The following is a 23,775-nucleotide window of genomic DNA, read 5'->3' on the forward strand; positions in this document are numbered from 1 at the left end:
ATTGCACTACCGTGTTCCCAAAAAGTATGTATCACCCTGACCTAAAAGTAGGCTTAACTAACAATTCAAAGGAACACGAATAGCCTTTCAAGATTGAGCCTAATCATAACAGGATTAAGATCATTTGATCTAGGATCAACTTGGCGATATTGACTCGAATAGATTTTACGGTAAGTTTAATTAAATCTAAGTCAAAGTTCAATATCGGTCCCTTCCGATGCATACTCCATGCATCCAACCTGAGGTTTACTTTAACCAATGTTCTGGAAAGAACATAGTATTTCTCCAAATACAAGTAAACTCTTGTTGTAGATTATCATATCCGTAAAACCCTGTATCTGATAAATCTAGGAAACTTTATTCACATAGTCATGTTTACTTTCCAATGTGATGACAGCACAATAAACATGATCAAGTATGTGAAAAGGGTTTAAGATGAATTTATAAATCAATTAGACAAGCAATTGATAAAGTGAGCCAAAACATATACAAATGAATGAAAAATACTTCTGTTTCTTTATTGATGTTGAATAAAATAGATTACATTGAAATGGAGTTTTATTTAGGGCATAAAACCTAACAAACTCCCACTTGCACTAATATAAAACTAATTAGTACATATCAATTAATCCTAAATTCTGACGGTGCTTTTCAAAGGCTGTCACGGCCAAGACTTTGGTAAATGGATCAGCTAGGTTGTCCTCTGTGTAAACTTTCTCAACTAGTACATCCCCTCTTGCCACGTATTCTCTGATAATGTGATACTTCCTTTCAATGTGTTTGCTTCTCTTGTGGCTTCGAGGTTCTTTACTGTTTGCTATTGCTCCATTGTTATCACAGAGTAGTACTAGAGGCTTTTCCATTCCAGGAACAACTCCTATCTTTGGTGAAGAACTTTCTTAGCCGGACAAGTTCTTTAGCGGCTTCGAACTGCTATGTATTCAACTTCCATAGTTGAGTCTGATATCGAGGTTTGTTTAGCACTTCTCCAAACCACCGCTCCACCCCCAAGAGTAAACACCATCCCAGATGTTGATTTCCTGTCTTCAATACTTGCCTGGAAATCTGAATCAGTGTAGCCTATGGGATTTAAAGCACCACCCTTGTAGACTAACACAAAATTCCTTGTACTCTTTAAGTATTTCAGAATATACTTAACTGCATTCCAATGTTCTAGTCCTAGATTAGACTGATACCTGCTCATAATTCCAACAGCATAACAGATGTCAGGTCTAGTGCATAATATTGCATACATTAGACTTCCAACTGCAGAGGCATAGGGAATATTTGCCATGTCCTCTATCTCTTGAGGATCAGTCGGTGACTGTTCCTTAGATAGACGAATACCAAATCTAGAGGGCATGTTTGCCCCATTGGCATTGTTCATGAAGAATCTCTCTAAGACTTTGTCTATGTAGGCAGTTTGAGAGAGAGCAAGAGATCTGTTCCTCCGGTTTCTGATAATCTGAATACCAAGAACATAGGCTACTTCACCCAAATCTTTCATTTCGAATTGAGTGTTGAGCCATTCCTTAATGTGAGTCATTTTCTTGATATTGTTTCCAATGATCAAAATGTCATCAACATAAAGGACCAGGAATACTACTATTTGGTCTTCCTTGAGTTGGTAAACACAAGGTTCATCTTCATTCTGAAGAAAGCCGTAGGTCTTGATGATTTCATCAAACCTTTTGTTCCATGAGCGAGAAGCTTGCTTAAGTCCATAGATAGACTTGTTTAACTTGCAAACTTTCTTTTCTTGCCCAGGAAGAACATAACCTTCTGGTTGCTCCATATAGATGGTTTCTTCAAGTACCCCATTAAGGAAGGCAGTCTTGACATCCATTTGCCAGATTTCATAATCGAAAGCAGCAGCTATGGAGAGAAGAATTCGGATGGATTTGAGCATGGCAACAGGACTAAAAGTTTCCTCATAGTCCACGCCTTCTCTTTGGGTATAACCCTTGGCTACAAGTCTAGCTTTAAAAGTTTCGACTTCGCCTCCAGCTCCTCTTTTCTTCTTGTAAACCCACTTGCATCCTATCGGGTGATAGTCGTCAGGTGCATCTACATATACCCAGACTTTGTTCTTTTTCATGGAATCCATTTCTGAATCCATGCCGGTTGACCATCGTTTCCGTTGCGGACTAGCCATTGCCTGTTTATAGGTTAATGGATCGTCATCAATACCGTCACCTACGACCATATTGATTTCACCATCCAAGCCATAACGAGCAGGTTTTGTTGAAACCCTCCCACTACGACGAGGTACGGTTGTCTTCTGAACAGAAACTTTAGTAGTAGATTTCTCCGCCTTGTTCAACTGAGGGAGTGGGATCGTCTTCTTCACGAGTGGAAGAGGACGGAACATTGGAAGGACTTATTTCTGATAGCAATTCCTCTAGAACAACTTTACTTTTCGGTTTGTAGTCTTTAATATAGTTCTCTTCAAGGAAAGTAGCATTTGTAGAAACAAACACTTTGTTATCCTTGTGACTATAAAATAGTCCACCCCTAGTCTCTTTAGAATTTCCAACAAACATGCATACTTCGGTACGTGATTCAAGTTTGCCTTCTTTCTTTCTTAAGACATGAGCAGGGCACTCCCAAATTCTGTAATGGCGTAAACTAGGTGTTCGACCATTCCAAAGTTCGACGGGTGTCTTAGGGACTGCTTTAGATGGAACAACATTTAGAATGTCATTTGCCATCTATATAGCATATCCCCAGAAGGACGTAAACAGAGTTGAATAACTCAGCATAGACCTAACCATTTCCAAAAGAGTGCGATTTCTTCGTTCTGCAACTCCATTTTGTTGTGGAGTTGCTGGGGCAGTGTATTGGGATTCAATTCCAAGTTCAATTAAATGATCTTTGAACTGCATATCCATATATTCTCCACCCCTATCAGTTCGCAAGATCTTTAATGATTTACCTAATTGGTTTTGGGCCAAAGCATGAAATTCTTGAAACTTTTCAAACGTTTCAGATTTCTTTTGCATTAGGTAAAGAAAACTATATCTAGAGAAATCGTCAATGAAAGTGACAAAATACTCATAACCACCTCGGGCTTTGACATTCAAAGGTCCGCAGACATCGGAATGCACTAACCCTAGAGGGATTTTGGCACGCTCTCCCTTTGCAGAGAAAGAACGTTTAGTCATTTTTCCTTCTAGGCAGGACTCGCATACTGGCAGTTCACCTAGGACGACATTTTTCAATGGACCGTCTTTGGTGAGCCTATTGAGTCTATCAAAGCCTATATGACCTAAACGTAAATGCCATAGATAAGTTTGATCATCATTATCAATCTCTTTTCTTTTTAGGTTTCTAGGTCTAGCTACACTGAAAAGTTCACTATTTAGTGAGATTTGAGTACTCGGTCTTAAAACATAAAGCCCTTGTTCCATTATAGCAACACATATTTGAAATCCATTACGAGAAATTGAACAATTTGTACTCGAAAAATTCAATATATAAGATTGTGTTTGCAAACATGAGACACTAATCAAGTTTCTACTAAAGTTTGGAATAAATAAAACATTTTCTAAAATTAAAAATCTTTGTTGAAACTTGATGCGGGCTTTTCCTCTAGCTTTGACCGATACTAATTCGCCATTGCCAACTTTAAGCTGTAACTCTCCTGGAAGTAGATTTTCCCAAGTTTCAAGCAACTGCAGTGAAGAACATACATGGTTAGTAGACCCAGAATCAACAATCCAGATGGATTTGTCGTTCTCTAAAACACATGATTCAAAGACAAAAGCATTACCTTCGTTTGAATTGTTTAGAAGCACAGGACATCGTTCTTCATGATGACCCTTTCCATTACAATTCGAACATAGAAGATTATGTCTGATAATTGTACTTGAAGAAGCAGTTTTGCTAGATCATTCATACCTAGTCCTTTTCCTTCGATTATTGATTGCAAACCCAAGGGGACCCATTGCAATCAAGTTCCGTTCATGGGCTCGTAATTCTGCTTCGAGCTTGTCCATGTCGGAGGAGTTAGAATTGTTGATCATGTAAGAGATAACAAATTCATTATACTCCGGAGGAAGACTATTGAGGATAAGTTGGACCCATTGTTCTCTTGATAAATCAATTCCCAGTAGATTTGCCTTTTGGAACTTCAGATTCATCATCAACAGGTGCGAGTTAATGCAACTACCAGGATGCATTTTCACACTATAGAGTTCTTTTGCTAAGATAGTAACTAAGAGAGGATCGGGGGGTGGGTTATTCATAATGACACTACAACACATCAATAAAACAGAAGTAAGGTTTTGGCTCATAAATTCATACACAATTTAGAAAATAATAAGTAATGACATATGTTATAGAAATACTAAATCTAACATAGTTTATTTTCCAAGGTATTTCAACAAACTGATACAGTGTCCCGTTTAGGCGAGAGTCAAAGCATCATTCATTGAATAGAGTTGTCAGCTCATCTAGAATGATAAACATTCTAGCAACCTTTTATTTGATCAAGATTGGAATTCAGCGTTGTCCCGTTTAGGCGAGAGTCAAGGCAATTCTATCTTATGAGCTTCCACCATTGTTTCATAACTTGCAAGTCAAGTATGGTCGCCACCATTAAGGTGATCTATACCATACAAAACACTTACAAACTATTTATCATGCGAGGTTAAACGGTGCGAAATTGCTAATGAACGTTCCTCCATTAGGGAGGATTACTCACTAAAACAAACGCGGTGTAAAACCCACAATGGAGATCGAATGTCTCTTGATTAAAAGCTCATTATTTTAAAAAAAATATATATGTATTTTGTATAATCATTTAAATTCGATATTATAATAATGAAAAATTACAAACTAAAGTTGGTTTAAATAAAATCAACTTTAATTAATTTTCAATTATTATTTAAATTTGAAAAATAAATTCAAATAAATATCGAATAAGTTCCATAATATAATAATGAAAAATTAAAAATCAAAATTGATTTAATTAAAAAATCAAATTTAATTAATTTTCAATTATTAATTAAATTCAAAAAAAATTGAATTTTAAATGGAACAAATTTGAAAATATCTTATCTAAGTTGTTTTAGAAAGAATCTAAAAAATCAACTTAAATATCTTTCAAATCAGATTTAATTAAATTCAAAATTAAGTTGTAACCACTTAATTTTGTAGATATTTTAAGTTAATATTCAAAAAAGATATTAACCTAAAAATATCTAAGATATCATTTTAAGTTAATATTTGAAAAATATCAACTTAAAAAATATCTAAAGAATCTAATAACCAATTCCTAAAATTCCTCAACTTCATTTTGAAATTTTAAATTCAAAAGATATTCAGATTTAAGTTGGTTAGTTATGGATAACTAAATATCAACTTAAATAGGAATATTTAATGAAAAATTTCAAATGAGTTCGAGAAAGAATCTAGATGGTTATAATTCTATATTTAATTAAATACAAGAAAATACATATAGTTTAGCTTAGAATATTAAATTCTTTAAACTATGATTTTCTAAATTAACTTCAAAATAAATGAAATTAATTATGTTGCTAATTCAATTTTTAATTAGGTTAAACTAGTGTAATTAACCTAGTACAGTCATTCAAATCAGGCAAATGGGCCTTCACAATTGGGGTAGTTTGTGTGAGGGGGTGCTGGGTTCAGTATGTCGTACCCACTTCTATGGCTCCCAACTCTCACACAAGGCCCAAAAGAGAGGAATTTAACCTTAATAAGAACAACTGTTATTAATTGAATAGGCCCAAAAACTAAATGGGCCTAAATAAATCCTATCAAGAACTATGATAATTTATTTTAGCAACATTAACCTATATGCATCTATAACAAAATTAAACACATAGGCTCACACAGGCACACTTTGGATGGGTCCTATCATGTTGCTAGGTCATACACAGATGAAAGAAGATTGTAAATTATACCTGTTACAAATTATTATCTTGACCAAGGGAGCCATCAGATCATTAGATCTGGCAAAAGGTAACCATGGCTATTTGCAATCAAGTAATAATAGGTTTTGAAAACTTACACATAAGTTAAAACACATACTCCTGCAACAGGGTTAGCTGGATAGTTGGAAGTAGGATTTATTTAATTTTAAATAAATAATTTCGAATAAATAAATAATTAAATAAAAAAAAATATTTTAATATTTAAAAAAAAATAATTTAAATTTCGAAAATAAAAAAAATTTAAAATTAAACCTACTTTTATCTTATATCTATTTAAAATTACATGATTATAAATATCTTATTTTAAATTTAAATAAGGTCAAAATATCTAAAAAGATTTTTAAAAAAAATCTTAAAAGATAAGATATTTTTAAATATCCTAAAAGATAAGATATTTTAAAATATCTTAAAAGATTTTATAAATATCTTTAAAAGATATTTTTAAAATATCTTAAAAGATATTATAAATATCTTAAAAAGATATTATAAATATCTAAAAAAATCTGACCTTAAATTTTAAAAAAATATAATCAAATTTAAAAATAAGATAGATTTTTTAAGCAAAAAGATAAATACTAATTCTATTCAAATTCAAATTACACTAATATCTTGAATTAATTTAAAAAAAAATTAAATTAATTCAAAATAATAATTAGAATTGAATTAGGAATAGTAATAGTATATATACAAAACCATACAAAAAATTGGAAGTTAATTCCATGAAAAGGTATGAAAAATTGAAGAAAAAGGAAAAAATCCGAAACTGTACGGACAGTTCTGCGATCGCAGAAAAAATCAGCACAGCCCCGATTTTGTCAAATCTTCAAAAAATCATAACTTATTCAAATAAAATCCAAATTGAGTTCTGTAAAAGGCTAACTTGCTTAATTTAATCCATACTATCCAATAAAAATAATTCCAGAAACGAAATCACAATTATTTTTCACGAAAATTTCACAAACATCAATCATTCATCAAATAACATTCAATACAACATGATACCATCCAAAGAACATACAAACAATTGTTTTAAAGTCCAAATATCATGTAAGTAAATCAATTACCATGGCTCTGAGGCCAGTTGTTGGATACTATTTTACCAGGATCTTAGATCTACTCACAAGTATGTTTATTAACATCATAAATATGAACTTTCTAAAACGATAAATTAAACACATATAAAGTTTAAGAAACCTTACATTGGGTGCAGCGGAATTAAATGACTCCTTCCGTTCAGATCTCTAACCCTTGATTCCTTTCTGTAGCAGAGTATTATCAAGATCTGAACCTGAATCTTCTTCTCTGAATCCTTGATGCTGAATCTCCTTTACTGATGATCTTTCTTCACGATCTTCCTCACTATGATTGAGGTATTGCTTGATGTGTGTGGGCACTACTCTAATCACTAAGAGAGGTTCGAAATATAGATGAAGAATAGAGAGAGAGAGTGGCGGCTAAAGAAGAGAGTGGAGGCTCAGGTTTTTCTGATTCAGAAGTGTAATTTTCCTGAAGCCTTCACTATCTATTTATAGCATTCCACTAGGGTTAGATTTGAATTATATGGCATTAAAATAATGAAAAAATCATTTAAAAAAGATAACATAGGTGGCCGGCCCTGGCTAGGTGGACTGGGCCTTGATTTTTGTAATTTTGCAATTTTAACACCTTTTGTATCTGATTTTCTCAAAAATGCCAATTTCCTAATTCAATCATTTAAATGCCAATTCTAACTATTTAATAACTATAAATAATTATTAAATAATATTGTCATTTATCATATTTATTAATTGAACCATACAAAGTATCATAATTAACAAATATGCCTCTGTTAACTCTTTCTTTACAATTTCGCCCTTACTTAGTGAAAATTTCACAAATAGACATAGTCTAATTCGTGAATTATAATTGATTAATCAGAACCAATTACATGAGTCTTACAAGCAATATTATCTCAACTAGTGGGGGGACCATGGGTCTATATAATCGAGCTTCCAATAAGTAGATCAAGAATTTAGCACTAAAATTCACTAACTTATTAATTCTTCGTTGAATCCACGCATAGAACTTAGAATTGCACTCTCAGTATATAGAATGTTCTATATGTTCCACCATATAGACACATCATTAGTTATCCATTGTTATAATCCTAATGTGATCAATGATCCTCTATATGAATGATCTACACAGTAAAGGGATTAAATTACCGCAACACCCTACTATGTATTTTATCCTTAAAACACTTGACCCCGTATAAATGATATTTCAGCTTATGTGAAATGAGATCTCCACCATTTATTTTCGTTTGGTCAAGCTCGAAGGAAATCATCCTTTGCTTACTATTCGCCAGGTAGAAGCTATAGATTCCATGTTTATGCTAGCGCTCCCACTCAATTGCACTACCGTGTTCCCAAAAAGTATGTATCACCCTGACCTAAAAGTAGGCTTAACTAACAATTCAAAGGAACACGAATAGCCTTTCAAGATTGAGCCTAATCATAACAGGATTAAGATCATTTGATCTAGGATCAACTTGGCGATATTGACTCGAATAGATTTTACGGTAAGTTTAATTAAATCTAAGTCAAAGTTCAATATCGGTCCCTTCCGATGCATACTCCATGCATCCAACCTGAGCTTTACTTTAACCAATGTTCTGGAAAGAACATAGTATTTCTCCAAATACAAGTAAACTCTTGTTGTAGATTATCATATCTGTAAAACCCTGTGTCTGATAAATCTAAGAAACTTTATTCACATAGTCATGTTTACTTTCCAATGTGATGACAGCACAATAAACATGATCAAGTATGTGAAAAGGGTTTAAGATGAATTTATAAATCAATTAGACAAGCAATTGATAAAGTGAGCCAAAACATACACAAATGAATGAAAAATATTTCTGTTTCTTTATTGATGTTGAATAAAATAGATTACATTGAAATGGAGTTTTATTTAGGGCATAAAACCTAACATCACCCTGACCTAAAAGTAGGCTTAACTAACAAATCAAAGAATACGAATAGCCTTTCAAGATTGAGCCTAATCATTACAGGATTAAGAACATTTTATCTAGGATCAACTAGGCGATATTTGTTGGGTTTTATGCCCTAAATAAAACTCATTTCAATATAATCAGATTTACTTATTAATATAGATCAGAAATAACATTTAATGTTGCATGGTTCACATGATTTATTTCATGATTATATGTACATAATGTATAAATTCATCTGAAAAACCTTTTCACATACTTGATCCTGTTTATTGTGTCGTCAACACATTGGAAAGTAAACATGACTATGTGAATAAAGTTTCCTAGATTTATCAGACATAGGGTTTTACTGATATGATAATCTACAACAGAGTTTACTTGCATTTGGAGAAGTGTTATGTTCTTTCCAGAGCATTGGTTAAAGTAAAGCTCAGGTTGGATGCATGGAGTATGCATCGGAAGGGACCGATATTGAACTTTGACTTAGATTTATTAAACTTACCGTAATATCTATTCAAGTCAATATCGCCTAGTTGATCCTAGATCAAATGTTCTTAATCCTGTTATGATTAGGCTCAATCTTGAAAGGCTATTAGTGTTCTTTGATTTGTTAGTTAAGCCTACTTTTAGGTCAGGGTGATACGTACATTTTGGGAACACAGTAGTGCAATTGAGTGGGAGCGCTAGCATAAACATGGAATCTATAGTTTCTATCTGGCGAATAGTAAGCAAAGGATGATCTCCTTCGAGCTTGACCAAACGAACATAAATGGTGGAGTACTCATTTCACATAAGCTGAAATATCATTTATACAGGGGTTAAGTATTTTAAGGATAAAATACATTGTAGGGTGCTACGGTAATCTAATCCCTTTACAGTGTAGATAATTCATATAGAGGATCATTGATTAAATTAGGATTATAACAATGGATAACTAATGATGTGTCTATATGGTGGAACATATAGAGCATTCTATATAACTGAGAGTGCAATTCTAAGTTCTATGCGTGGATTCAACGAAGAATTAATAAGTTAGTGAATTTTAGTAATAAATTCTTGATCTACTTATTGGAAGGTCGGTTATATAGACCCATGGTCCCCGCACTAGTTGAGATAATATTGCTTGTAAGACTCATGTAATTGGTTTTGATTAATCAATTATAATTCTCAAATTAGACTATGTCTATTTGTGAATTTTTCACTAAGTAAGGGCGAAATTGAAAAGAAAGAGTTTTAGGGGCATATTTGTTAATTATGATACTTTGTATGGTTCAATTAATAAATATGATAAATGACAATATTGTTTAATAATTATTTATAGTTATTAAATAGTTAGAATTGGCATTTAAATGGTTGAATTTGAAAATTGGCGTTTTTTGAGAAAATCAGATGCAGAAAAGATAAAACTGCAAAATTGCAAAAAGTGAGGCCCAAATCCACTTTTATAGGGCCGGCCACTTTTGTAGGAAATTTAAACTGATATTTTCATTATTTTATTGCCAAATAATTCAAACCTAACCCTAGTGGAATGCTATAAATAGATAGTGAAGGCTTCAGGAAATTTACACTAAAATTTCACACTTCTAATTCAGAAAAAACTGAGCCTCTCTCTCTCCCTATCTTTAGCCGCCACTTCCCTCTTCTTTTCTTCTTCAATATTTCGAAATTCTTAGTGTGAGAATAGTGCCCACACACAGCAAGTGATACCTCAATCATAGTGAGGAAGATCGTGAAGAAAGACTTTCAGCAAGAAGGAGGTTTCAGCATCAAAGATTCAGAGAAAGAGATTCAGGTTCAGATATTGATAATGCTCTGCTACAGAAAGGAATCAAGGGCTAGATATCTGAAGGGAAGGAGTCATTATATTCCGCTGCACCCAATATAAGGTTTCTTAAACTTTATACGTGTTTATTTCATCATTTTAGAAAGTTCATTTTTAGGATGTTAATAAACATACTTGTGAGTAGATCTAAGATCCTGGTAAAATAAATTCCAACAACTGGCCTCAGAGCCATGGTAATTGATTTACTTGCAAGAAATTTGGACTTTAAAACGATTGTTTGTTTGTTTTTGGAGGGTATCATGTTGTATTGAGTGTTATTTGATGATTGATTGATATTTGTGAATTTTCGTGAAAAATAATTGAATATCTGTTTCTGGAATTATTTTTATTGGATAGTATGGAAAAAATTAAGCAATTTACTTTTTTACAGAACTCAATTTTGATTTAATTTGAATTAGTTATGATTTTTTGAAGTTTCGAAAAATATCGGGATGGTGTCACTGTCCCACGCGCGCGAAAACTGTCCGTACAGCTCGCATTTTTTTTCGTTTTTCTTTGATTTTTCATGCTTTTTCATGGATTTAACTTCCGATTTTTTGTGTAGTTCTGTATTTATACTATTACTATTCCTAATTCAATTCTAATTATCATTTTGAATTAATTTAATATTTTTTAAATTTAATTCAAGATATTAGTGTAATTTGAATTTGAAAATAGTTAGTATCTATCTTTTTTGCTTAATAATCTATCTTATTTTTAAATTTGATTATATCTTATCTTATTTTTTAAATTTAAGGTCAGATTTTAAATATTTTAAATTAAATCATTTTTAAATAATTTGACCTTATTTAAATTTAAAATAAGAAAACTATAATCATGTAATTTTAAAAAGGTGTAAGATATTTTGCTAACTTTTAAATTTTGTTATTTTATTTATTTAAATTACATTTAAAATTTGAAAAAGATATTCATTTATTTTTTTTAATTTTTTATTTAATTTTTATTTATAAAATAACATTTAAATTTTAAAAGTAGTTAGCAAATTTTGAAATGATATTTAGGTTGGTTGAAACCTAATTTTTCAAAATTATAGGTTTAATTTTAAATTTAAATTTTTTTAAAAATTTTCGAAATTTTTTTTAAATTTTTGAAAAATAAATATTTTATTTATTTAATTAATTATTTTGAAATTAATTATTTAATTTAAAATTAAATAAATCCTACATACAACTATCCAGCTAACCTTCACTACAAAAAAACTCATTTTCCCCGACTAGTTTTTTGGTCATTAAAACTCATTAATTAGTCACCCAAAATTTTTTGTGACTAATTATTTTTAGTCACTATTTAGTCGCTGAATGTCGGTCGTAGAAGAGATTTAGTGACTAATATATTTAGTCACAAATAATGTTATTTTCTATGACTAAAATTTAGTTACAAAATATATTAAAGTTAGTCACAGTAAGATTGATGTATTGGTCACATAAATACCAATATTCACTTTCAACAACTAAAAAAGTAAACTTTAACAACTAAAATTTAGTCACGAAAAAGCTAATATTTTGTGACTAAATAATTTAGTTGGCAATAATAAATAAAAAATTACATAAATTAATTATTTAATGACTAATAATTAGTCATAAAAACTAATTATTATTATTTTTTAATTTAAAATATATTCATTTAAATTATATAATAAAAACAAATTATTCAAAAAGCTTTATTTAAATAATATTGAACACATTTATTCATTACATAAAAATTACAATAGCAATCATAAAAAATTCAATTACATAGTCCTTGCTTGAATTGTATTGTCTATGAACTACAACAACAAACTCCATGAATCAGAGTTGCCAACATGGAAAACAGAAAAAAGTTACCCCAATACAAACCAAACTAACTGAACAAAAAAAAAACTAACACTAAATTAGGCAAACAAACATAAAAAAAATGATCTAGCTCCAACTCAAAAGCTAAAAGCACACACCCCTCAAACTCTTAAAGCATTCTTTGAGCATCTATAGGCATGATCTGTGAAAGATTACGCAAGTTAATGATAGCATTCTCAACGGAACCTGAAAGTACTCTGTTTCTTTCCATTGCCACATCTGTGTCTTCATCGAAGTCAAGAGCAACCTTTTCTGCAGAGGATCCCAAAAGTGGTTCTAAATGAGGATAACCATCACGTCGGAAACTTTTTATACTCCACCATTCCTTGTAGGAAGGCAAGAGTTCAAGCCCAAGTGTCAACAGGAAGTAACAAATGATGTGACAAGTGCAAAAGCCATGTCAGATCATATCATATTTCTAAGGAATTCGTACTCAATTCTAACTTAAAAAATTATAAATGGCAAGATATCCAAAACAATTTTTTTAAAAAAAAATGAGAAGATATAAACCTCAACACCAAGATAGCATATAGAGGCACCAGTTACATTCCAATCAAAAGCTGCATCACTAGATTTATCTTTCATCCCTTGACGCAGAAGAGCTAGTGATGCAAGCCCATCAGCATAGCAAAACCCTGGAGATAGTCGGAAGAAATTCTGCAAGAGTAGAGTACACAAGTCGAGAATGATAATTAATTAATAATGTCCTACAGTGCATAGTACTGAATCACAAAAATATGCTAATTTAATGAGGTTCATTCCTCTTGTAGTGTAAAATATGCTAATTTAACAGTTTTCACAGCAGCACAGTTTCATACAGGTACTGAAAGAGAGTATTTTTCAGCTTGATTTTAATACATATTCCCCATTTCTTAATCAAAAATAAAATAGTTGATATTAGACTTTCACTCCTGCTTTTTCAATGAACAGGAAGGTTAAAAATTTATGCACAATCCAAACCTTAGTCATTTACTTTGATAGTAATGTCTGAAGAAACACTTCTCCAGTTGGCTAATAGAAACTCACCTTGAGAAAAGAATTTGCACTAACAGTTGACTTAATAAGCCCCATAATGAAAGATATGACCATAAGAATGAGTCCAGAGAAAAAGTTGATCAAGAGAACTACATTCTGCAGAGAATAAAATATTTTTATAAGCTTGAAAGCGTAAGCAGAAATTATGATTGCCCGGACATCGATAAGGATAAAAACATTTCTCACCTGAGCCATAGTATGGTCTGAAAAGAAGAAAGAAAGGCAATATGTTGACGATGCAACAGCTAAACCATATCCCAAAAACATGATGACTGTTGGCAAGAAACAATCCCTTCCGATAAACTGATCCAGACCTACAGACAATCAATTTTAATGTAAGTAAAAGTGAAATTGAACAGGCTTATTCTATTCTGGACAATAATGCATTGCTTAAAAAATACATGCATCTATATATTTATCTAAAACACTGCAGATGTAGACACAAGAAAAAAGAGCATTCATGAGAATTAAAAAAAAAACAATACATAACACTTTTAAGTAACAGATTTCTCAATAAATAGTTTGTATGCTTATCAAAATACATTAAAATAAAAAAAAAATTAAATTGATATTTGTTTTATGCATTTTGAATTGCAAAGTGATCTAATTTTTTAACAATGATTTAGTAGTTCAAAATCAACAACTTTTCTCTATAAAATATTATTTAAAGATAAGACATACCAAATATACTAAAAAGACCAATTGCAAAAGAGAAAGGAAATAAGAAGCTGATGAAGTCCCATATGTAAGTGGAAGCCCAATATGAAAGTATAGAAACCTGATGAAGGAGGGCAGAATTAAGACAGATTCAGATCAAATTAAATATGTTAAGCATAACAAACATTTTATTCTTGAGGGTAATTGTATTTATTTTGATTGAATTATTAATAAAGCGAGTTATTGATATAAGGCAAGCTGGGTAAAAAGAAATTTTATAAAAATAAATGAAATTAGATATACCAAAAAACTTTCTTTGATTATCTTGCAACAGAAAGAGATCTACAACAGTAAAAGTTCCACTCTGCATTATCTTGCAATGAGAGAAGTTAAACATAATATAACAGTACTATAAATCTCACCTTTTGAAAGAAAAAAAAATCATTCTTTGTGGTTATGCAATAAATGAGTTCTCAATTAAAGCTGAGCTTAAGTTCAACTATGTTTTATGTTGGCAGATTTGGTTGTTTTTGAAAAATAGTGCAACTCACAGTAATTGCATTCCTGCAACATCTGATATGCTATAATTACTTGAAGGAGTAATATGAGGTAAAGGAACTGTTTTGATGGCTAAAACTACATTCATTAATAGCTCCTGTGATATCACCACCACTGTTGAGCTCCATTACTAAATTATTTCTTTTGTCCTAGATTGAAAAATTCAATACATTACTCCTAACTTAACATAGCCAGCCTCTCATTTGTTAGCTAATGATGGTGTTTTAATTTAGATGTAAAATTAGTGTTATTTGCAATAGGAGTATGCCTCATGGCTAGCTAGTCATACTGCTCTTATAGCTTATTTGTCTTAAAAGTTCTCCCATGCCACTCATTTTTTAGTGCCAGCAAATATGAAAATAATTGAAAAACAAACTTACAATTGCCTTGATGCTATCACCTGAAGAATCTTCACAAGTTCATCGTAACTCCAAACTATTTCTTTCATTTCAATCTCAATTCACAAACATTTAAGATCTAGTTTTTCCTATTTTCTGACACAGTTTCAGCTGCCTTAGCCTGCTAATAGAAAGAGTTGATGAAATTGATCAATGTCCCCAAACACTATGTTACTGTTCCATCTTGTATGACTTATCATATTTTAAAACATGACCAATGTGACAAACACAAATGGTCTAATGGAAGAGACAGCAATATAACAACTGTACTAAAACTACATAATTAGAGTCAGTATTTTTATTAGGATTTATTAATATTTGTATTACTTAACTTAATTCTCTTAAATTGATTTACCCAACTTATTTATATGAAATGTAAGAGCATGGAAAGCTTACCATTTTTTAGACCAGATGTTGCAACTGCATTGCTTGAAGATTCTCTTATTATAGGAATTACACCATCCAAATTATGAAGCCCCACAACAATACCCTATGTGCATATTCATCAAAACAGTGAGAATAACTCATTTTCTTATAACTTTGTAGGCAATCCAAAACAAAATTACAACTCCGATTTCAAAAATAATTCAACATTGAACAATTGAACATTTTGCAGCAAATAAATAGGAAAAAGAAAATATATATAATCGGAACGAAAATATAGATTAACCTGTAGTCCGTAAGCTATGAGTCTCAAGAACAAGCATCAACAAAGCAAAGAATTCATCTTCATAGTCTAAAACCTTATGAAGAAAGGGTCTTCTGAAAGCCAATACCTGTTAGGATATACAATGACACACAACCCTTAACAATGGAGCTAAGTTAATGGCAATGCTTCAATTTCTAACAATCAAAAGCAATACATACATAATTATAAAGCTAATACCATGATAACCAATGTGTGATAACTTCCTACGAATATGCCATGTCTAATGCCGAATTTTTTTATAATTAATCATATAAAATCCTCTAAATATTTGACCAAATCATATGCTGTTTCTCTACTTTATTTTTATTTTAAAATGTATTATATTTGTTTAAAAATTGATCGCTGATTACCCGGAGTTAATGCAGAGAATCATATACAAATTCCATGAAAATCAGTGATAAAGAACAATTAAATAAAAAAAAGTAAAACCTGTCACAATATAAGCTTAACTGTGCCAAGAGAATTCTCTCACAATAAGAGAGAAAATAAAACCTGTCAAGAGCAATTACCTCATTTTAATTTAGCACGAGTATATACCCAACTCCCAAAATCAATCCAACTAAGGATATCATGTTCTTCCAGACACAAGCAGCTACTTTGGACCACTATATGAAGAGAGAAGCAAGATCAATTCATATATAAGTAAGCTAGTTTTTTACCTATATGAACTACTCGTAGCCACCGCTGGCATGGAGGGTTTAACACTAAACGAGGCGTCCTTCACTGGTTTTGAGCAACCCAAGCAACAAATTTCCATTAGGCTCAAAAGGCATACTAAGAAAAATACAAGATATATTGGGATACACAGAGGAGAGATAGAGAGAATAGTAGTGGTACTACTTTGGCAGAAAAAACATATTATGTGTTGAGACATAATTTACCCAGTAACAGTAGAAAAGATAAGAGAATGAACAATTCCCTTCATTACTTTCTGTCTGGTGTGTAAACTATGTCAATAAATAACAATAGTGTATTATAGTGTTAGATTACATTTAACTTTTCTAGCAATAACATTGCCTCTAAGATAGTGCAGAACAAGAGTTTTCCTTTCAACATATATAGCGGATTGGCTTAAAGACCCCACAACTTGCAGGTCCTTTTTTATTACCAATCTTAGAGGAGTCATATGAAACTAGAGAAATTCAAAAATCAAAATCAAATTTCACTTTTTTATAAATTAAAGATATATAAATTTAACTTTTCTAGCAATAACATTGCCTCTAAGATAGTGCAGAACAAGAGTTTTCCTTTCAACATATATAGCGGATTGACTTAAAGACCCCACAACTTGCAGGTCCTTTTTTATTACCAATCTTAGAGGAGTCATATGAAACTAGAGAAATTCAAAAATCAAAATCAAATTTCACTTTTTGCAGGGACTCTTATAGAACCCAACCAGTGCCCAATAAAACCTTTTTGTTTTTCTTTTATTTCTTTTCAACTCCTAATCTCAAACAAGAGAGCAATTCAATTACAGTGTCGTATTCGAGACAGCCAATCTCCACTTTGCCCCAGACTAACTCTACCTTGTGCCGTATTCAATAATGCACATTAAAAGGTTGATCTGATATGAAGGTTGACTAGAAAAGTATTATTCTATCACATAATTTAATTTTCATCTAATTTTCTCTTTTTACTTCTTCTCACACTGACAGTATTATTCATCTTCATAGTATTATTAGTTAGATCCAAATTAATATTTAAAATTAATTATAAATAAAAAATATTAATTATGGTGTAGTTTCCAAAAGTTAATTTAAGCCATTTGATTAAATCAATGGCTATAAATCATTATAGCTATCAATAGGTAAAAATTACAATACCTATTATATTAGCTTCCATATATATATTTATACCAAAAAAGATTTATTCGGTAATTTCATCAATTACAGAAGAGTATTTATGTAAATAAAATTGTATTTACCTTTGTGTAAGTAATTATCTCTAAAATTGTATATGACCTTTTTCTATTTTAAGGATAGAAATTTTATTAGAATGGAAATAAGATTAACTTCTTATACGACAATCTTAAATAAATGGATCAGACACTAGTGCAATTGTAAGCTATATTGAGGTATGTTTTAATAATACTAACGAATTTTATTGAAATTAATCTTGATTCATTTGCTATGAGAAAAATGAAGACTTGCTATATATATAATTTTTTATGATAAATAGATACGAAGACACTGTAAGATCAGTAGACAAAAAAGACACGTTATTTCACAATTGCTCTAGAAATAGCATTATATAAACTTTCAATTGAGTATACGAATTTGTATCCTTCTGGTTCTCTCCACATCGCTCTCTCCCTAAACCTAAACCTAAAAATGGCTCTCTCCCTCTGGTTCTCGCTCTGTCCAATCTCTCTTTGTTCTGTTCCTAGACGATATTTGTATCATTCTTGACGAAGATTCTCCCACTGCTCGGAGACGTTAACGGAAACCACATCGGAGTCGATCTGGAGAGAGCGATTTGGAGAGAACCAAAGCCACTCATAGCCGCCTCCAAAGCCACCACTGCTGCCTTTTCTCTGTTTCCAGGTATTGTTTTTTTTTTCTATTTTTTTTTATGAAATTTGTTTATTCTGGTTTATTGAGTCCATCTTTGTGTTGATTTGTTCATTAGTTTGTGTATGTTTGTGTTGATTTTTTTATTAGTTTGATTTGATCTTTGTGTTCATGAAAAATTTCCAGGATTCCGATTTAAGTTATTCATTTATTTAATCTCTCTTCTTCTTCTTTTTTTGAGAAAAGCCTAATTAATTTCTGAAATCCTTATCCTGCACCTATGTCTCTGTTATGCCTAATGTTTTCTAAGGTTTAGTGTGTATGTGTAATGTTACTAATGAAATTGGATAGAAATTTACTCAAACCTGTTTGGATGTACGACTCTTTGAATCTTCTTTGAATCTTCTTTGAAATCCCTAACCAGTTTAAACACCTGAAGAAGAGATTTTTTTAATTAACACTCGAAGCAATGCAAGATTATAAACTCATATATATCAAATTTCATTTAGCTCATACCTTAACAAATATGACTCTCAATTGCTCTTCAGATTTGTTGAGGCCAATTAAGACTCTTTTGAGAAACAAAATATTAAAGTGAAGAGTGAACAAAATAAAGAAAAAAAAATATACGATGTGTATATATATATAGTATATCTGAAGATACAGTATTGTTTAAAAATCAAAATTCAAATTTAAATTTTTAAAATAATTATTGTTACGTTTATAACTATAATGTTCTAAATTTGTGGGTTTTGATATTTTTAGGTATAATACGTATAATAGGACATTTACATTTTTAAATTTAAAAAAATTCTCCAGAGATATTTGTATATATCATCTTTATCTTCTTTTACTTTTTTTTTTTTATGAAAATTAATATACGTGTTACTATTTTAAATTAATATATATCTGTATTTGTTTTTGCTTTTAAATTTATATATCTGTATTCACTATTGGAAAGATTTTTTTTTAATGGTTTTTGCTTTTATTCTTCACAACCTAAGACATTTAAAGTTTGAATATAAATGTTTAAATGAGATATTTACATCTTGGTCAATGGCAGGTTCCTCAAAATAATGGCCATGGTGTGGGCTGGAAGCCAAGTTACTAAGATTTTAGGGCTGGAGGGTGAGCTTCTTAAATTCTATATTTTACAATCCTGTACCTGTGTACCAATTTTATATGCCCAATTATTCTAAGATAACATAAGTCTTGTTTTTGTCTATAACTCTATATACACATGTATTCACACATACAAAGACAAATTTATCCTTCTGTTTTTGTCCAGTATTGGTTAGGCCAATGTACCAAGTAGTTTTAGTCATAGACATAAGAGAGGGCTGTCAATATGATTAATAGCTGAAGTTGTTGGGTGTTCCCATTTTAAAACATGGTACTTTGTAGATGTTAGTTTTCACTTTTTAGGAGTTTCCATTGTTGTTCATGAAAATAAAGTTCCTAACTTTCTTGGTTGTTATGGATTTGGAGTAATTTGTTGTCCAAATTGATGGGCTGATTAAGAGAATGATTCATTGTTTGGAATATATCCATCTAATTATTCTGTTATTTTCTATTTGGACACAATCTTTGGCAACTTTTTGCTTGGACATTACATTCCTATGAATGTCACAACCCACATAATCTGAAAATTTGGTTCCAAGTTCATTAGGCCTTTTGCAAATTGAGTCTGTATTTAAAGCTCACTTAGGATAAAGTCTTCAAGTCATTCTCTAAATTTTAGTGTACTGTTTTCCAATTTATACATTGAGCTTAGTGATTAATATCTCTATCTATGTCTTCTTTCCAGGCAAGGATAGTACACTCTGATAAAAATCATGGAGACCCTAAAGCAGCTGAAAAGTTTCAGGTATGTCGGTGTGAGTTATTAGATTTTAGTTCTTTATAAAAATGCATTTAGTTCGTTTAGCTAAATATTTTGGTGAAGATTTTATTGTTTTTTTGAAGTCATAAGACTGTATATCAGAAAGCTATAAATACAGTTGTGGAGAAAAATAATAACATTGACAAAGTGTTATCATTAAGAGAGTTTGCTGACTCTCTTTTTCCAAGTTTGTAATTGTTTCTCTCCCTTCCCCTCTTGATGCTTGTTGCAATTACATCTTCAAAAAAAAAAAAAAGTGTTATCATTAAGAAATTGTTATCATAGGATGATATGTTGTCTCTGATCAACTTATCATTGTTTGTTTGCTTGAATTTTCCATTTATGTTGCAGCTGAAACCATCTTTTTGGCATTTCAAAACTACATCATGATGTTGGGCACAAGTGTTATGATTAGGAATGTCAATCTGGGCTATTTTCGCGGGCCGGGCCGGGCCCCCGGCCCGACGGGCCGACCGCGGCCCGAATTATTCGGGCTCTTATCGGGCTTCTGGCCCGGCCCGGCCCGGCCCGGTATATATTATTTCGGGTCGGGCCCGGCCCGGCCCGGTTTTAAATATTAAAAAAAAAAAACCTAAACCGATATGCCCGAAACTATCTCTTCTTCTTTGCCTCATCTGCTATTTAGAGGAGACTGAAGCTCCACCTTCATTTCTCCCTTTCTCCGCCGCCTCTCTTTCTCTCCTCTCCCTTCCCTGGTAATCTCTTCTCTTCTCTCTTTCTTGTTTCAGATCACTCATTGATTTTATGCTTTTTATTCTGCTTACCTTTCATTGATTTACTACTCAGTTTTATTTCAAACAAAGCAAAAAAAGCTTGCTCTTTGATTATTCTGTTGACATGTTTTCGATCGGTTTAGTTTAAGATCTGGATTTTTTTTTCTCTTTTTTATGGATCTGTTTGAAATTAGAGTCTGGGTTTAGTTTCTGATTAGTATTAGTTCAGTTTTAATGATTACCAAGGGAGTCTTTAAGAACTTGTGTTAGTTTAAGATCGATTTACTTTGATTATTTGGTACATTAGATGAGAATATATATATATTAAAACAACTTTATAAACAAAACTACTTTTGGATAAGAAGTGTGATTGTACAGTTCCTATGTTAAAATAAATTTTCATATCTTTATGAGTAATTTTCATGCAACAATAAGCTTTAAATTAACATGTTTTTTTTTTGTTGTAAGGTTGAATAACATGTTTAAAATATAAGGTATAGATAGACTGTAGAAAGAATGACAATTATTTATACTTTGAATGATCAAATCATTATTGTATCGAAAATATAATTATTTAAGATTATAATTTATCAATAAAATAATTAATTTTAAAAATATTGTCCAGCATAAGGTGTGGAAGGAGCAATTTCTTTTTTCTTTTTTCAAGATTCCTTTTATTCAAATCAAATTTCAAATTGCACCTTTCACTAGTTACCATAATTTTCCATTTTCATAGGCCAAATGTAATGGATAGAATTGCATAACCAATATATAAATTAAATTAAAAAAAAATAATAATAATCTTAGTGTTTTAGTAAAGGATATGACCTTAATTATATTTTACTTTTGCAATCTGACTATATTATGTGGTCTTCAAACATCAATTATTGGCTCCATTTGATTTACTTTGTTTTATATTTTTTTTATAGGTTTTGGCGTTTTGCAAGTGTTTGAAAAGAATTTGAGTCAAGTGGAACTTTCAATCTCGATTCATCGGAGGTATATATTTTTTTTTTTTATAATTGCTTTATTATATTACATATAATTTTATAGAAGAGTTTGAATATCTTATATATTCATCCATAGTGAAGTAGGTTCTGCGAAATTTGTGTGCTGCGGTGATATAAGGATGATAAATTGTGTGTTATCTGATTATTTATAGTTAAAATTGACAGATGGTTAGGTTAATAAAATAGGGAAAATGTTGCCCGATTTTTCGTAGATATGTTTATCATGGTTTTAAAGCAATTGCATGGATTAATTGATAGATATGAGAATATGGTGTTAATGTAGGTTAAAATAGAATGTCTGGTCAAATTGATTCTAATTTTGAGGATGATGTTGATTTTGTGCCATCAACTACAAATGAAGTACAATCTGTTAGCAATACAGTAGATGAAACTCAGAATCAGAGAAAAAGAACTTCTCGTGCATGGGATCATTTCACACGGGAAAAAATTGATGGAAAAATTAAAGCAGTTTGCAAGTATTGCGAGCGTAAGCTGGTGGGAGAAACTTCTAGTGGGACTAGGCATTTAAATTCTCACGTGAAAACGTGTCCTGTAAGAAAGGCCCAACTTGCCGCCAATCCTAGTGCAACTGCAAGCCCTTCGGTTTCTTTTAATTTTGATCCTGATTTAGCAAGGACCAAATTGGCTCAAATGATCGTTAAGCACGAATATCCCTTGTCTATGGTTGAGCATAGCGGGTTTATAGAATATTCAAGCACTTTATGTCCCATGTTTCAAATGGTGTCAAGGAATACAATTAGGTCAGACATTATGAAAATGTATAAAACTGAGAAAGAAAAGTGCGAGCAAAATTTGGAAAAAAAGTAGGAGCGGAATAGCCATAACCAGTGACATGTGGACCAAATCATCGAAGAGGGGATATATGGTATGCTTGACTCATTTTATTGATGATTCTTGGAACTTACACAATCGTATATTGAGTTTTAAGTATGTTCCGTGTCCTCACGATGCTCCAAAGACTACTTGAGGCCTTAAGATCTTGTCTTAATGATTGGAAAATAGAAGACAAGATCGGTACAAAGGACTCTCGATAACTCGTATCGCTAATGATTCCATGATTGATCTTTTGAAAGGACAATTTGAGCTCGACGAGTTTTATTTTGAAGGGAAAGTTGCTACATGTGCGTTGTTGTGCACATATTTTAAATCTAATTGTCAAAGAAGGCTTATCGTCATTGGTGATAGTGTTGACAAAATTCGAGACGGTGTTGCTTATTGGTCGGGCACACCAAAAAGACATGAAAAATTTGAAGACACTCGCTCGTCAACTTGGAGTACCATACACCAAAAAATATCACTTGATTGTGTAACGAGGTGGAATTCAACTTTTCTAATGCTTAGCACGGCCTTTATCCTACAAGATGCGCAGTATTTGAACGTGCAAGGCCGCGGGAGTTGCGTTTGAGGTGTGCTCCTTCGCAAATTGATTGGCAAAATGCTCAACAATTGTGTGATAAGTTGTGAGTTGTTTCATGAAGTAACCGAATTAATTTCTCGGAACAAAGTACCTACCGCCAATATTTTTTTTCCAAAAATATGTGAAATTAAGACCAACATTCAATCATGGATGTTATCGTAGGTGCCTTTTATTAAGGACATGGCAACTCAAATGATGTCCAAGTTCCGAAATATTG

At 31.5% G+C, this 23,775-nt stretch overlaps 2 protein-coding genes and 1 long non-coding RNA gene across 11 annotated transcripts; 2 read left to right on the forward strand and 1 right to left on the reverse strand.

The window, feature by feature from the left end:
- Nucleotides 1-12,486: 12,486 nt before the first annotated feature.
- On the reverse strand, nt 12,487-17,014 carry LOC115700825 (ABC transporter A family member 1-like). 9 transcript variants are annotated; one of them, XR_009686424.1, is made up of 8 exons: nt 16,494-17,014; nt 15,672-16,051; nt 15,258-15,399; nt 14,623-14,661; nt 14,344-14,440; nt 13,849-13,976; nt 13,654-13,758; nt 12,487-13,284 (listed from the first exon to the last, which is right to left on the reverse strand). XR_009686424.1 is itself a non-coding variant. In XM_061110949.1 (8 exons), the coding sequence occupies exons 4-8, from the start codon at nt 15,323-15,325 to the stop codon at nt 13,072-13,074; spliced, it is 591 nt and encodes a 196-aa protein (XP_060966932.1). In that variant the 5' UTR covers nt 15,326-15,396; nt 15,672-15,765; nt 15,946-16,051; nt 16,494-16,962; the 3' UTR covers nt 12,487-13,071. The 9 variants fall into 9 exon arrangements, 5 of the variants coding, with proteins under 5 accessions (XP_060966932.1, XP_060966930.1, XP_060966929.1 ...); XR_009686423.1 differs by having other exon boundaries at nt 14,623-14,683; nt 15,258-15,396; nt 16,494-17,011; XR_009686422.1 differs by having other exon boundaries at nt 14,623-14,683; nt 16,494-17,011.
- Nucleotides 17,015-18,183: 1,169 nt separating this feature from the next.
- LOC115718678 (uncharacterized) lies at nt 18,184-20,747 on the forward strand. Its single transcript, XR_009686427.1, has 4 exons — nt 18,184-18,527; nt 19,558-19,622; nt 20,302-20,361; nt 20,728-20,747. It is a non-coding gene; the product is annotated as an uncharacterized LOC115718678 (long non-coding RNA).
- Nucleotides 20,748-22,414: 1,667 nt separating this feature from the next.
- LOC133034550 (zinc finger BED domain-containing protein DAYSLEEPER-like) lies at nt 22,415-22,948 on the forward strand. The gene has a single exon (XM_061109655.1). It carries the CDS (start codon nt 22,415-22,417, stop codon nt 22,946-22,948), a length of 534 nt encoding a protein of 177 aa, XP_060965638.1.
- Nucleotides 22,949-23,775: the final 827 nt, after the last annotated feature.

Source organism: Cannabis sativa, chromosome 2 (genome assembly GCF_029168945.1).
Source record: "Cannabis sativa cultivar Pink pepper isolate KNU-18-1 chromosome 2, ASM2916894v1, whole genome shotgun sequence".
Lineage (NCBI taxonomy): Eukaryota > Viridiplantae > Streptophyta > Magnoliopsida > Rosales > Cannabaceae > Cannabis > Cannabis sativa.